Source organism: Anoplopoma fimbria, chromosome 24 (genome assembly GCF_027596085.1).
Source record: "Anoplopoma fimbria isolate UVic2021 breed Golden Eagle Sablefish chromosome 24, Afim_UVic_2022, whole genome shotgun sequence".
NCBI lineage: Eukaryota > Metazoa > Chordata > Actinopteri > Perciformes > Anoplopomatidae > Anoplopoma > Anoplopoma fimbria.
This window is the reverse complement of record NC_072472.1, coordinates 11,778,307-11,793,576: the sequence shown is the minus strand read 5'-3', so window position 1 is coordinate 11,793,576 and position 15,270 is coordinate 11,778,307. Positions and strand designations below refer to the sequence as shown.

The 15,270-nt window shown below is 39.2% G+C and overlaps 2 protein-coding genes across 3 annotated transcripts; one reads left to right on the top strand and one right to left on the bottom strand.

The window, feature by feature from the left end:
• Positions 1 to 1,284: 1,284 nt before the first annotated feature.
• On the top strand, positions 1,285 to 5,546 carry layna (layilin a). The gene is made up of 8 exons (XM_054626532.1): positions 1,285 to 1,360; positions 1,485 to 1,505; positions 1,729 to 2,026; positions 2,962 to 3,119; positions 3,201 to 3,245; positions 3,331 to 3,393; positions 3,532 to 3,628; positions 4,835 to 5,546. The coding sequence occupies exons 1-8, from the start codon at positions 1,285 to 1,287 to the stop codon at positions 5,544 to 5,546; spliced, it is 1,470 nt and encodes a 489-aa protein (XP_054482507.1).
• A 1,265-nt stretch (positions 5,547 to 6,811) lies between these two features.
• On the bottom strand, positions 6,812 to 14,397 carry alg9 (ALG9 alpha-1,2-mannosyltransferase). 2 transcript variants are annotated; one of them, XM_054625692.1, is made up of 15 exons: positions 14,253 to 14,397; positions 12,059 to 12,194; positions 11,762 to 11,896; positions 11,350 to 11,420; positions 11,154 to 11,242; positions 10,622 to 10,757; positions 10,429 to 10,516; positions 9,993 to 10,098; positions 9,272 to 9,394; positions 8,702 to 8,856; positions 8,445 to 8,574; positions 8,196 to 8,343; positions 7,980 to 8,109; positions 7,751 to 7,881; positions 6,812 to 7,611 (listed from the first exon to the last, which is right to left on the bottom strand). In XM_054625692.1, the coding sequence occupies exons 1-15, from the start codon at positions 14,345 to 14,347 to the stop codon at positions 7,488 to 7,490; spliced, it is 1,797 nt and encodes a 598-aa protein (XP_054481667.1). In that variant the 5' UTR covers positions 14,348 to 14,397; the 3' UTR covers positions 6,812 to 7,487. The 2 variants fall into 2 exon arrangements, with proteins under 2 accessions (XP_054481667.1, XP_054481668.1); XM_054625693.1 differs by having other exon boundaries at positions 12,059 to 12,189; positions 14,249 to 14,396.
• Between the last annotated feature and the right edge of the window lie 873 nt (positions 14,398 to 15,270).

Genomic DNA, 15,270 nt, shown 5'->3' with positions numbered 1-15,270 from the left:
AGCCAATCGGGCAAAAGGTTTGAGAATCTGGGCCTGTATGGGAAAGAGTGGCTGATGAGGATGATGATGACCAGGTGTGGAAATGTGTGGGGAAGCTCAGGTGAGGATAATGAATATAATGCAGGGCAGACGAGGTCAACAGGATCTGTTATGACAAGAGAATTATTGACAGTCAGGGCAAAAAATATGAAATAAAGTCACAATAAAGGTGAGATTGTGACACTTTGTGCAAAGCTAACCAGCTGCTTGCTTTATATTTATATTTATGAGAGTGGCAAAATACAAAAAAATAATGATAATACGGGAAAGAATATCAGGGATGTTCCATGTCTTTCTTGTCCACTATATAAATGCAGGTCAAATTTTATTTTGTGATGTGTTGACTAATTTGCCACGTTTATCCTTAATTTCAGACCATTGACAAATACAAGGCCTGAAATCGTTTTTTGTCCATCAGCCTATTATTCTGATGGATGGAGTCCAACATGAATGCATTTTTTGTCAATAACACATCTATTTTGGTTATTTTAAAAGACTGATGTACTGTCATGTATTTAGTACACATATGCACCAATAAGGATTTAGCCTTTCTGAACTTTCATTTAAATTGTTTGCAATATTTCATGTTGCAGAGAAATATTAAAGTTTCAGACTTTATTAAGAAAGAAACAATATTGTGTTTCTCGCTTGGTCGGCTATCTGTCCTTCTTTGTACTGAAACACAATAAGGGACGATCACTGCAATACACCGTGAAGAAGGACCAGAGAGAAATACTTAAAAATGTGCCTGATCGAGTTAGAGTAGATCATTTTCATGTAACACTTTTGTAATGATAATACCCGAAGCTTAAGTAACAAAGAAAGCAGCGAAATCTGCCTCTTGTCAGCATTTACGATGAGAAGCACTTGCATGATTAGATGTCTTGCAATCGATGCAGCTTCTTCTCCCAATCATTAAAACTGCTCTTAACAGATTACAGCCCCCTCCCAAACACGCACACAGTATTTTTCTCCTCCTCTTCCTGCTCCTCCTTCTGTCTCACACACTCTCTTTTTCAGCCGATAGAACCAGAGACTTGCTTCTTTAGCACTTTTTTGCTTTCTCTCTAAATTTCATCCTTTTTTAGGCATTTTCTCTCACACCCAAAGCAACAGCTGCACCTCTCAAGGTTCAGCTGAAGTTCCCTGGTTTCACCAGACCTCCACTGATGACCAGATGAGCAGACAGCGGAATGAAAAAGACTAAACTAAAATACAAGAGGTGGTGGTGAACAGCTGACAAAGATGGACCTGCTGACAATTTTCTGTCACCTCATGCTTTTATGTTTTGATCCATCTGCAGCCACAAGCCTCATTACAGGTAAGCTGCACACAGAAAACACAGCACAGCTCAAAGACATGAACTTTTGACTCATTGGTGGATCTATCTTTTGTTTCTCCACGGCATGCCCTCTTACTTCATGATGGATGTTTGGCCCTTGAAGCGGATATATTCGAAGCCAGAGGTAGGCAACACACTCCTCTTAAAATAAAAAAATATACAGTATTAAATTCTTGCACAACTTACTCCATCTCTATTGGGCAAAATCTTACATAGCTTATTAGCTGATGGTTGTGATATGTGAGGGAACATGTAAAGAAAATGCATTGCACTTCTTGCATGTGTAATCAGGTACATGTTTGTTTGTTTGTGTGCGTGTGTGTGTGTGTGTGTGTGTGTGGGTGCAGGTCAACGTGTGTGCAAGGCAGGAAATGGCAAGCCGTGTTACAAGCTGGCCTATTTCTCTGAGCTCCGGCGGAGGCTGAACTTTGTGGAGGCAGAACTCGCCTGCAGACGGGACGGAGGACAGCTGCTGAGCGTGGAGTCGGAATCTGAGCAGAAGATCGTAGAGCAGCTCATCACAGAGCTCCGTCCGACCGATGGAGACTTCTGGATTGGTCTCCGCCGTAACCATGGAGATGAGGAAAGCAGCTCAGACTGCTCCTCACAGTACTACTGGCTGGACGGCAGCAAGTCCACATTTAGGTGGGGGAGAGGTATCTAGAGGGTTGAAAGTTAATTTTAGAAAAATTAAGGGAAATACTAAATGGCATTGCTCTCGTAATCTTGACTGCTGATTGTATGATGAGAATTGAGCGTTAAAGAAATTGGTGTGGTCATCCAAGTGAATTTTGCTCGATGAAGTGGTGCCTTATTAAAAAAAACAAAAATACTTTCTATGAGGAAAGGCTATAAAAGTATTTTGTTTCTACAAATACATTTTTTTAGGGGCATACGTTTAAAACTGAGAAATGTTGATTATAGTATGATCAATGTAGATTGTTTTTAGGCTTAAACGGATATTGAGATTTAAAAGAATCTGATGGCATTTCAGCTGAAAGTCTTTTTTTCCAATCTTTTATCAAATAAGTACATTAAAACATCAATGATAAGGATTAGGATAACATTTATACTGTTTCAAAAATTGCCCATAAAATATATTTACAATACTGTACTGCAATTTCCTATTGTACAGATACAGACAATAAACTAATATAGGCCAATGTGTCAGACTACCTCCAATGATGTCCAAACACAAGCATCTTTGCAATAACTTTTCCTTTTAAAACTGTCTAAAACTATCAATCTTTAAATTCTTTAATTAGGAACAAAATAATCGAAGAATAAGTAAATACATTACAAAATCGGTCATGCAATGCCAGCTTTCAGTTCAACTATGGATATTCGGTGCAACAGACACTTCAGCCAGTATCCTTCCAAACAAGTATTGATACCCAGACTGGGTCTCACCAGCTTTGTTTTTACCTTTATTTAGTAAATTTGTACATGAGAATTCAAGTTTTGTAGATTTCCGCAAAGGTGGCTTTGAGAAAAAGTGATAAATGTGCTTTGTGTGTGTGTGTGTGTGTGTGTGTGTGTGTGTGTGTGTGTGTGTGTGTGTGTGTGTGTGTTTGTTGTAGGAACTGGCATTGGGATGAGCCCTCATGCGGCTATGAGGTGTGTGTGGTAATGTATCACCAACCGTCCGCTCCTCCCGGTCTAGGGGGACTCTACATGTTCCAGTGGAACGACGACAATTGTGAAACCAAGAACAACTTTATCTGCAAATACACCTCAGGTGAATACTGCTGCAGTATTTCAATATCCTTTACTTTGTAAATACTTGAACATTGTTGATCGTGATTCTTTTTCTACACAGAGAGGCCACAAGAACCGTCCCCTTCTCCCAACTACACTCAAACAAGTAAAATGTCACAAATTATGTAGCAGACATTTTGGATACTTTGAAAATCTGTGTGGTCAATATACAATGTATATACTTATTACAGATGTTTTCCCTTCAGCTGTGCTGCCGTGGAATCCAACTGACCACAACCAGGACAGAAGTACAGGTTGAGTGAAGATTCATACTGATAAACATTTTTCTGCGAAGGAGACGAGTATACACTCTCAACTCTGACGTGCATTTCCAAACACTAACTTTACAGTCTCTAAATCTGGATCTCCCTGTTGTCTGTTGTCTCTTTAAGCTTTTAATTTGATTTACGTCATTATTCCCACCATTCCCCTGATACTGCTGTTACTGACAGTACTTGGAGTCTGCTGCTTCAAACTTCTGACCAGACGGTAAGGATCTTAAATAAATGCTAAAAACTTTGATCTGCTGTAATTAAAAAACATCAATATGGTTCACCAGTTCATAGGACCATCTAAGCTACAGCCATCAAGATGCAATATAATGTTGCTTATTCTAACATTTCCAAAATGGAGTTGTCAAACAATTTTATTATTTTATTATTTTTGTTCCATAAGAAAAAACACAATATGACAAACAGCATGTCCTCTAAAGCCCAGTAATTCTTAATTCACTGTTAATCATTAAAGTCAAAGCAGCATGTGTACACATTCAGTATATCTGCAGTAGCTCATGTAACATGACGCCTAACGCAAGTTAATGATGCATGTGCTAATTTACTCTGCTAATGTTAGTGCCACAGGTTTCATTTAGAAACTTAACATTTGAGAAAATGATATCTCTCCTTCCAACTGCTTTGGCTAACAAGTATCACTTTTACAGAACATTCAACCATGACTAGCTCGAAATCTCCCAAAACAGCCTGAAAATTAAGAAAGTTTGAGACAATTGCGTGAGAGTCTTCGGAGCAGAGCCTGTTAGTTGTCAGACCCTGGTCAGAGATGCTACGCTATGATTGGCTAGCCTGTAAAATCCCATGAAAAGACCAAAACCAACTATGTTTTAGTCTTTTTTAATCTTCATTACCCAGTCTTTGGCACTCAGCTCCAAGTCCTTTTTTCCAACTGATGACTAAATCTTTAAAATCGGGTCACAAATATTTGTTTAATTTTCTTTATAAGCTATAAAATTGCCTCTTATAGCTGAGTATTGTAGTGTTTAGCTAATGTTACTCAAACAGCAGGAAGTAGTGCATGTGATAGGTACTATTTTCAACTGTGGATTAATACACACGAGCGAGTACAGCAGCAGGGCGGTGTATGTGGGATTCTTTTGTGGGTCGTTAATGTGTTTTTTAATGTTTTTTGGAAAACATTGAAGGTCCTTCTTACCAAGGAATAAACCTCTTCAGGTTTCACTACATTAGTTACACTTGTTGGTAGGATCACTACACTTCTGTGACTCAAAAACTGTGTTAATCAACACCTCAGTTTCAATATAAAATGAATTAGTGCCAGGAAAACTGTTGCTTCTGTTACATTTTCCACACCTTCAAAAACAGTCTGGTTAAGGTTTCATTCTACGTTAATGTTAGTGATGTCATGTTAATGTACGCTTTTCTTCTGTGTGAGAAACAGAAGCAGGAAACAGCAGAAATCCAAAGTGTGCCAGACAGAGCCAAGCCTCTGCGCAAGCTCGGCTCAAACCGACGTCTACAACGTCATTAACTCTCAGAAGGACGATGACCTGGTTTCCACTCGCCCGCAGACCAAAAACACCTCCTTTTTATGCTCCTCCCCTGACACCCCGACAGGTGACTACGACAACCTGGGCGGTCGGGACACGGAGAGCGGCTTCGTGACGCTTGCCAGCACAGAGAGCTGCTTCCTCAACTATGACCTCAATGACCTCAGCCTTGGGCGTCGTGCCACCCACGACTTCCACAACGCCAGCTTGGGCCGCCCTGTAAAGAGGGACTTGATTGACAGCAGTCTGTGCAGCACCGGGCACAGAGAGTTTTATGACAGGAGTCTAGGTCGTCGTACGACAAAGAGTGAGCATTACGGCAGTGGTGTGTATGGAGACCATGGATTGTATGATGGCAGTATCAGAGGAGGGAGTGACCTCTATGATCCCAAACCGATGCCTGGAAGTCACACGGTAAAAGCTGACCTCTATCAGACATACATCTCCAACGGCAAAGGAGACACTTACCAAACCAACCTCGGAACCTATGGAAACAGAAAATCCTACCAAGCGAATCTGGATTGCTACAGAAATGGCCTGAATCTTGATGTCGGAAGGAGATACTTCAATGAACAAGACTGGATCAACAGAGAAAACTACTGATTCCTTGAACAGCCGCTTTACTGTTTATAAAGCAGTGTGTGTGTGATTGCAGACAGGGACAGTAGAACTGTGCACATATGTGAATTGTTTGTATGGTATATTTCTGAGGTCTTTTAGGGGATTTAAATCCTATGAGGTCATGCCCATTAATCTAAATATATATATATATATATATATATATATATATATATATAAATTTGTCGTACAGTTTGGAGGGAATGTGAGCTTAACATTAAAAGATCACCTCACCCAAATTACAAAAAAAACATTTTCTCACTTATCTTTAGTTGTGTGAAGCCACTCTGATAGTTTGGGTTTGATTTACTCACGTTTGGTGACATCATTCTCTGCCTCCAACCAAATTGAATGGATAGGAATGATCTGTTGTTGGTGGTGGTCACAGCATTGGGGAATTATATTTAGATAACTCAACAGCATCTTTTCAGAAACATCTAGGTCACTCTTAGTAATCCACACACCTTTCTTTAAACCGTCCACGAGAGCCTAACAGTGTTACTGTATAATACAATGTTAAGTTGTTGAAATAATATTTTAACACTACATGACTCCTCAAGACTAAAATAATTTCTCTGAATCTCTATTGCTCCAACTATTTCAGTTGATGCTGAGCTTAAACTGTGTATATCACAAAGCTGACCGTTTGACTGGTGACTTTGTGTAGCAGCCTGTTTGCATGGCCTTGTCATGCAGCCCTTGCTTGGTATGTTAACTGTTGATGTCTTGGACCCTTATGGCTGCTGTGCCTGAAAATAATGTTTTTTTCTGATATAAAAATGCCACCTCAAACAGACAAAGACACAATAAATCAATACTGCTTGAGGTAGCAATGGTTCAATGTTTTTTGATGTACTGCAAGTGTGTTTTGAAATTAACTATAATTGTGAGATGTCCAGAATTTTAATTACATTTCACTGTTTCCTCGTTTATAAATGAAGTTCTGTCTCCTATTGAGGATCAAAGACAACCAAAAACAAAGCTGGGGAGTGGAAAAGTGGCTCATACAGTGAATTTGAGTGCCTGCAGCCTGACAACAGCAACGGCATGACATCACAGAGATTGATAAAATATAGCATCATTATTATTACTTATTCAGAATGTGTAATGCCTTGACGTCTCTCCTGTAAATGAGTGGTTTGTATGTTTGTTATATCTTCAAATAAAATAAAATGAGAATTGAATCTGTCTGCTTGTGGTGAAGTGATTTTACCGTTCAGATGAAATGACAGGAAGTTTGTATTAGCAGTCAATCAAGTTTTTTATTAACATTCCAAGTTAAATTAATAACGCACCCTTGCTTTCATTCATCTCCACTCAGACAGAGCACACAATAAGGTACTGTTCAATTGCAGACAAGCAAACACTACAAGATTTCTTAAATACATCATTCAGAAAAATACTTCCATTCAGGCAACATTTTCAAATAAAGTATGAAAAGAAAATACTCATATTTGTTTGTAACGGCCTGTCTAAATAAATGTAAAATCTTGTAGTGTGCATCCACTGTAAAACATTCATTAACACACCGACAAACACACACACACACACACACACACACACACACACACACACACACACACACACACACACACACACACACACACACACACACACACACACACACACACACACACACACACACACAAAACTGACATACAGGTCCAGCTGATACCTGCCAAGCACACATACATACTGAACATAACATTTTCTCTTCAGTCACACACACATGCAGGAACCCAAAGGCAGACATAATGTCCTTAAAGGGTCTGATATCTTCAAATGTGACAAATACTTCGAAACACATGCGTGCATACATGTCCAACCATCACACGCACACACACACAAATACCAGCTGTTTTGAGGGGAAGTGATTGATATCTTTTGTTAAGATTTTGTACTTGGGGCCAGGTTGAGGTTCAAAGGTCAGCCATGGGTCCGCTTGCGAGGCTGCTTTTGTCGCCGTGGTTTCAAGATGACGTAGCGCCTGTAGGTGGTGTGTTGGTCTGATATAAACGGGATGTAGAGTGCTCTGAAGAGAGGAGATGACCTGATAGAGAAATAGTTTTTGTTAAGAAAAAGTCTGTCATAAGTTTTTGTATGCAGGAGAAATAAATTGAGTTAATTTTTCTATTTAGTTTTGACAAGTAATTCACTCAATACTAAATACTATGTATTTGGAAATATACCTTGAGGCTTGAAGGAAAGGCTTAAAGGCGATGACATTCCACTCCTCTTTGTTGGCTGAATAACGTGGCTCAAGTGGCGTCTCCTCATCTGTGTCCAGATCCACTACGTAGTGGCACTGCCGTAAATCCACCTGCCCAGAGTAGAAATTTCACAATTATTACTACAACTACTAATAAATATACATTGTCCATGTGTCAACACACAAGCATGTGTGTCTGAGTGACTCACATATCTGGTTGACTCCTCCAGGTTCTGGTCGTTCATATTAGCTGGAATGATCTGTGTGGCCAGAGGACCAGAAGCATATGGCTGTGGCAGCTGCCCTTTAAACTCAGACTGAATGAAGTGCAGTTGCCAGCTGTAGATTGGGAAGAGAAACTATCAGCGACCTGGAAAACAAACTACACGTTCCATACTTAATTGGACAAAGAGCTGGATACTGACTTGTGCGGTAGGAGGAAGCTGCTTGGGAAGCGGTACCACTCTTTGCCCACACACACACTAACAGGTCGGCCTTCAGGGACTGAGTGAAGAGTCGGATCCTTGGCGATGCGATGGAACTCTGGGTACAGGTCCAGAGGGGCGTGGTAGCCTGTAGACAAAGGAAAAAATATTCTTTCATCCATCTTGAACTACTTGCTTTTGTTGCCTGAAATTAGTGCTTGGGTGAATAATGTCTGTGTGTACACAAACCTCTGAAGAGGGCGACAGAGCGAGACAGTGACAGCACTGAGAAAACCACGACTGCGCTTAGAGCCAACCAGTTGGAGGAGACTGTGTAGTGTTCCAGTCGGTACCTCTGGAAGAGGAAGTGGTAGCATTTCTGCGGGAAATAAAATGAATCAGTAACAATTCCTTTTTCACAGATTCCAAAAGGGGTCTCACACAAGTGAAGCCCACTAACATGGACTACCGTTTTGCAACAAAAGCCAAAATTGCAAAAAACACACCTGTAGAGAGGAGAGGGCTACTGCCCCACTGAGGCAGATGAGAGGGTAGATGGGAAAGAGAAAACGCTCTTCTTTGTGAGGTCTGGTGAAGAAAACCAACATCCACAGATACATGGGAGACAGAGTCAGCCAGTATGGACGGCCCAGGTTCTGCACTGCAGAAAACACATGTGTGCACAAGGCCGTGAAATCACAAGAGGAGCTACTTTGAATATTCACATCAAAGCCAAAACAAACGATTTAAACAGTAGATTCATTCTTGGTTTGGCTGCAACCTTCTGCAACCTAAACTGAGGAGTACTCAGGTACATAGCCAGCCAATGATAGCTTCAATGGCTGGTTATATTTTTGATGTTTTGTAATAGTAACAGTCAATAATTACAGAAAATAGTGATTGGATTACATCATATCAGCATTCAATCTGTTTCCCCAAAAAGACTTGTTTTAAAATTGTAAATACAATGAGGTGAAAAGTACCCGAGTGTGTCATTACCACAGCACTTACATTTATGCATAATATTGTTTAAATATTGTTCTGCTGAGACAGACGACTACCATTTCCATCCTCACCATTGAACCTGTGTAACAGTGTCTCCATGAGAGCAGTAAGTGGTAGAGACAACAGTGCCAGAACAAACACCAGGTTGAAGTTCAGTATCCCATTTGTAAAGTAGAAATGCCACGGCTCTGTACCTGAAAATTAAACAACATAAAATATGCAAATTATCAAAACACATGTACAAACTATCAGAATAAAGACAACATATCGTCATTGCAAGTTATTTGAAGGGGAAATACACCGAGGGGATAGTCAAAGATTTAGTTATACCAGCTAAAGCACTGAATATTAGTGGTGTAGACACAAGCCCAAAAGTCCTACACATATTGTGTTGACACTATTTCAAAGGGTTTGATGTACTAGTGTTGATGATGGGATGTCATCTAGAGTTAACTAAAAACAGTGCACCTTTAAATTGTTCATACTTTTATTTGCTCCATCAGTCCAGAAACGCTTTGAAAAAAAACCTAAACATGAATAATCACTTCAAGTATTTTGTAGAACAGAATGAATAATACCAAATAGGGTTCTGGTTTAATGCCGAATTAGATATTATGACAATTCCATTCTTATGTTACAAAAATAAAACATAATGAAAATTGCTTCATTCCGAAATAGATTTAAAATAAAATGAAGGGAGCATGTGTTCCGGAGTGGGCAATATTAGGTCAGAATTCAGTGTTTTGCCATCACAATATAAAATGATACATTGATGATGCTCTTGTATATTACCATACAGATCAGGTCCATGTGGAGTGAAGACATTATATAGTAGAATATTGAGTGGAGCAATGACCAGTTTGCCATAAAAGAAAGAGTCTACTGCCACGAGGGGAACCTGAGAAAGACACAAATTACAAACAGAGGTTGAGTGAATGAACCCATTTACATTTAGCAACATAATCATAATATTATATAATTTGTGAATTGTTACAAATGTGTCTATACAGAGTGCGCACATTTACAAGACAATGCCTACGTTATATTATATCGTTTTCTGTATGACACATAATATTCCTGCATTTATGATCAACTCTACAACAGAAGGTCTGTGCAAACACTGCAGCTGTGACACTGCAAAGAAATTCATATACACACACCTTTGTCCTGTAATATGCACATTTAAATCCTTATTCGTTTTATTTGCATTTAAAAAAATGATTCTCACCAGCAGCAGAAGCAGGGCAACAGCTGACCAGGTGATAAAACTTTTCCACTGCCTTTTTAACACCAGCAGGTCGAAGGCGATGGGAATCCTGAAGAAAAAATGAAGGAAAACAGTTTTAAGAGTAATACGTTTTGACATCTCTTTTTTGGAGAAATTACTGCCGGCAAATTTGCATTTTAGTTTACGCCTTTACCCAACTAGAGCAGAGAACGGCCATCCAACGATGGCGCCAGCAGCCACACCCGTGATGGCTAACGGTGTTGAGTCCTGAAACCACCCCGTCATGGCAACCAGCGTTGTGTACATACAGAACGAGGAAGGCAGGAATGCTGAGAAGCAAAAACAAAAGAGGAGGATGGATCACAAAAAATGAGGAGCAATAAAGAACCTGTCAAAGGCACATGTCACAATAGGTAAAGCCTCATTCATCCGACCTTCACAGAGACAGGTGAATAAAGTGAACATACAGACCAGAAATGTATCAAATATGAAATGTCCCTTTCTAAAATGTTTACATACTGCAAAAATTCTGCTCCATATTGTTTATCTGTGTGATGATTTGGTTAAAGAGGAAATAAATGTAAGGCTCTGTAATAATTCATTCACAAAGGATGGACACAAATACCAAAGAGGGCAGGGATGAGGGTGAATGGATAATTGAAAATAGGAGAAACAGATGACAAGAGACGGAAATCGTTAAAAGAAAGTAAATAAATCTGACCAACCTGCAGACGAGCAGAACATTCCCGTGCTCAGGACAAGGAATGCCAACATTAGACGGCCCACATGCAAACCAAACTTCTTACAAACTGCCCTGTGTCACACACACACACATAAAACAAACCAAATGGTTAAATTGCAAAATTTGTAAGCCAAAGCACTTAGGATGCCAACTTGCATTTAAGAGGAACGTAAACTCACTTGTAGAAATAGAGTTCACAGACACAGCAGGAGAATGCTAAGACACATCGTACAAAGTAGAACACCAACACCTGCAACACAATCATAACACAATGCTGAAACTTCTGCAAACATACCAAGATATTGATATACACACCTCTGTGTGGGTGTTTGTATGCATGCATGCGTGAATTCATGTATGTTTCTTATGAAAAATACATATTTTTCTTCAAATGAGCACATGAGTTTAAATAATTTCCCACATAGTTTATGTTTATACAGGAGGAAACTTTTTGTCTTGCTTTTTAAGATAAACACAGTCCTCTCACTGAAAATCTGGAAGAGAAAATAGCTGATATTTATGCTGTAATTTAGCTGAAGTCATTAAAAATATCAACAAATGTTAAAATGACAGCAAGTTTGGAATAGATACCTTGTTTGTCTGTAGAACATGAGCATGCAAACAAGCAGGAAGAGCATGTAGCCATAAGTAAGCGTACGACCTGATGGCGTACAATGGAGAATATTCCCATGTTTGCATCCCTGTGCCGTACAGCAGGTAGTGCATCTGTCAAAACAGTCATCACAACAGTTACAGTTCAACAGTTAAAGAAAGAGAAGTAGTATCTTGCTTGAATAATTAAGGCATTTTGACATAGATTTAAGAAAATCCCTGCAAGGGTCAGAAAATGACCCTTTAGGATTTCTGATAGCAGTGATGAGTACTCACAGGCTCCCAGTAGTTGAAGGTCTCATCGCAGTCTGAGATGTTGCTGAGCAAAGCTGCACAAAAACGTGCGGAGAGAAGGCATTTAAATGCAGTTGAACCTTCTGGAGCCCATACCTGCCCTCCACGACTTACTGACCTATAAAAAAAATAAAAATAAACACAGATGTACAATTGCTTTATACTAATACACATAATATTATTACGATCCACTTCAGCATCAAAGTGTATTAAACAACATCTATGTACCAAAATGTACTTTAATATTACATCATGTCTGCTTCATGCATATGTAATAGAAAATGAAAACGATCTTAAACAGTCTGATTCGCCATGAAGCAACCTGATGACCCTTTATACGGGTCTTTGATGCTTGTCTGTGTGTTTTAACATTCACAGGCTTAACTGATGGATGTTTCCAGTGCATCTACTTTTAATAAAACACCAATTATGGTAGTTATTTCAGAGCTGGCTAATTAATGTGCCCTCCATTACGAAAATGATGTGTTTGGTAGAACACAAAGTAAATATCATCTCACAACAGAGAAAAGCCTGAATTACTCTGAGGGTTGAAACACGGTTGAACCATGTCTGAGCAGTAACACTCACAGAATCAAAAGTCCTTTTTATAACTAATTATACATTACATTACAGGCATTTAGCAGACGCTTTTATCCAAAGCGACTTACAGGAAGTGTATTCAACATAGGTACCGTATTCAAGAGAACTACTAGTCACCAGAAGTCATAAGTGCATCTCCTTTCTTAAACAAGCATCTTAAAGCATAAACCAGAGCAAAAGTATAGTGCAGAGGCAAAATACTACGAAAACAATAATTGCAACAGACTAATACGAATACAATAAGTGCTACAAACTAATACGAATACAATAAGTGCAGCGAACTGATACGAATACAATACGTGCAACAACTAATACGAATGCATTATTATATACATTATACAATTGCACAACTGTCCTCTACTCTTCTGGTTCCAGTTGTTTTGTGAATAGCAGTTTGTTTGTCTGATTTCAGCATTTGGCTCTGTCCTGTTTTAAGTTAACACTTAACATATTTAATATAATTTGATCTTGAATTTTTATCCTTTATATTAGTTTTTTCTTATTATTAGTTTTTACACGTGTATTTCACTGCATATATTGTAAACTTTTGAATCCTTAAATCCTAAAACCAATCTAAAGCTAAATCATTTGTAGTTTCTAGTAGTGTGTTTACAATGAGCATATTGCTGAAGATATACAGAACCAGTCAAAAGTTTGGACACACCTTCTCATTCAACTACTTTGAAGAATCTAAAATATAAAACATATTCTGGTTTGTTGAGCATTTGTTTGTTTACCACATAATTCCATATGTGTTCCTTCATAGTTTGGATGTCTTCAATATTAATCTACAATGTAGAAAAAAATAAAAATAAAGAAAAACCATTGAATGAGAAGGTGTGTCCAAACTTTTGACTGGTACTGTAAATATATATAAAATAAAAAAATATATAAAATAAAAATAAAGAGAAACCATTGAATGAGAAGGTGTGTCCAAACTTTTGACTGGTACTGTATGTATATTTTTAAATCACATAACAGCTGTCTGACACTACACTATCAGGAGAAAACACTTTATTTACTACTTTACTTATTATATACCAATGGCCATTATAATAACCTCAGCTGTTGCATGTACAGGCTGTTTTATTTTGACACGTCACCTTAACAACTGATATGATTTATTTCCAAGGACCCTAGCAACGTTTCAACGACAAGAATGCATTATTCAAAAATAAACACTCATGTCCGTGCTGTCAACGGTTATCAACGGTTGTCCGTTGACAACGGTTATCCGTTGTCAGCTTTGGTAACTAGGGGGGAATGAATGAAGCTGAACGGGCGACCAAACTGCTTTACGTTGCTCTACTAAACACATGCAACGAACTAGCCAGTGGAGCGGAAACACAACTTAACAGTCATTATGTTTAAAAGTATCCTAAAGACATTGTCCCGTGTGTTGTTAGGAGGACGTTTTGAATCATCGCTGTCGTGTTGTTTTTATTGAAAACGTGCACTTCAACGTATCAAAGTAGCTAACGCTAGCTAGCTAGCTTCAGCTGTCAGTCAGACCCGGTGATGGAGCTCTCAGCACCAACGGCTCTGTAACGGCTCTGCTCGCGGGCCTCACACTCACTCTTGCCGAGCTCTCTGTGGGTTTACTGTCCTCGCCGCCTTTCTCCTCTTTCGGCGGTGGCCGAGCGTCGGCGGGGACGTTGACGTTGTTTGCATCTTGTCTGCTTCCTCGCCTGGTCCTCTGCCGGAGCGCTTTGGCCGCCATGGTTTTTTTTTTTTTTTTGCCGATGACGCTCCCGAGTCGGGCTTCGGTCATCTCCGCCGCTGTTCGGTTATTGACAGCCCCCTCCCCCTCCCCCCCCCCTCCCCTCCCCCCCCCTCCTCCTCCCCCAGTTAGTGCACAGCAGGCAGGCTGAACACATGAAATTCAACAAGTTTACAATCATGAATTAATAATTAATCAATTCATAGCCTACAAAAAAAAAGATAACAGGATAAGGAAATAAAAAACGACTTATAATTCAACACAATTAAATCCTTACAGTGTCACATCTAGTTTCCTATAATAAGTCTATAGTTATTTCTAGGAAACAGCAAGTTATTACATTACATTACAGTCATTTAGCAGACGCTTTTATCCAAAGCGACTTACAATCAGTAGTATATTACATATCATTCCCCCATTCACACACTGATGACAGGCTACCATGCAAGGTGCCCCCATCAGACTCTAACTAACATTCATGCAACATCCAGTCCACACCGATGGCAAGCCTTCGGGAGCAACTTGGGGTTAAGTGTCTTGCCCAAGGACACGTCGACTGCCGAAGCCGGGTATTGAACCCAGTTATGGACTCATATTTACACAAAAGTCTCATAACATCGGAGGAACTATGGAAATTTTGCGTAAAAGATCCAATTGAAGCTATACTTCTTCTCTACTACGTGTCAGAGGGAGATATTGTACATTTTACTTCACCAGTTTTATTTAACTGCTATTGTTTCTTGATACTTTGATTTTACAATTAAAACGTATTATCAGTTTATTATATGTGATCCACTGTTATGGATTTAAGGCCCCACATGCCCTCATAGGCGCTTTCAGTTGCTGATTAGATCCACTCAAATAGGAGTTGTTT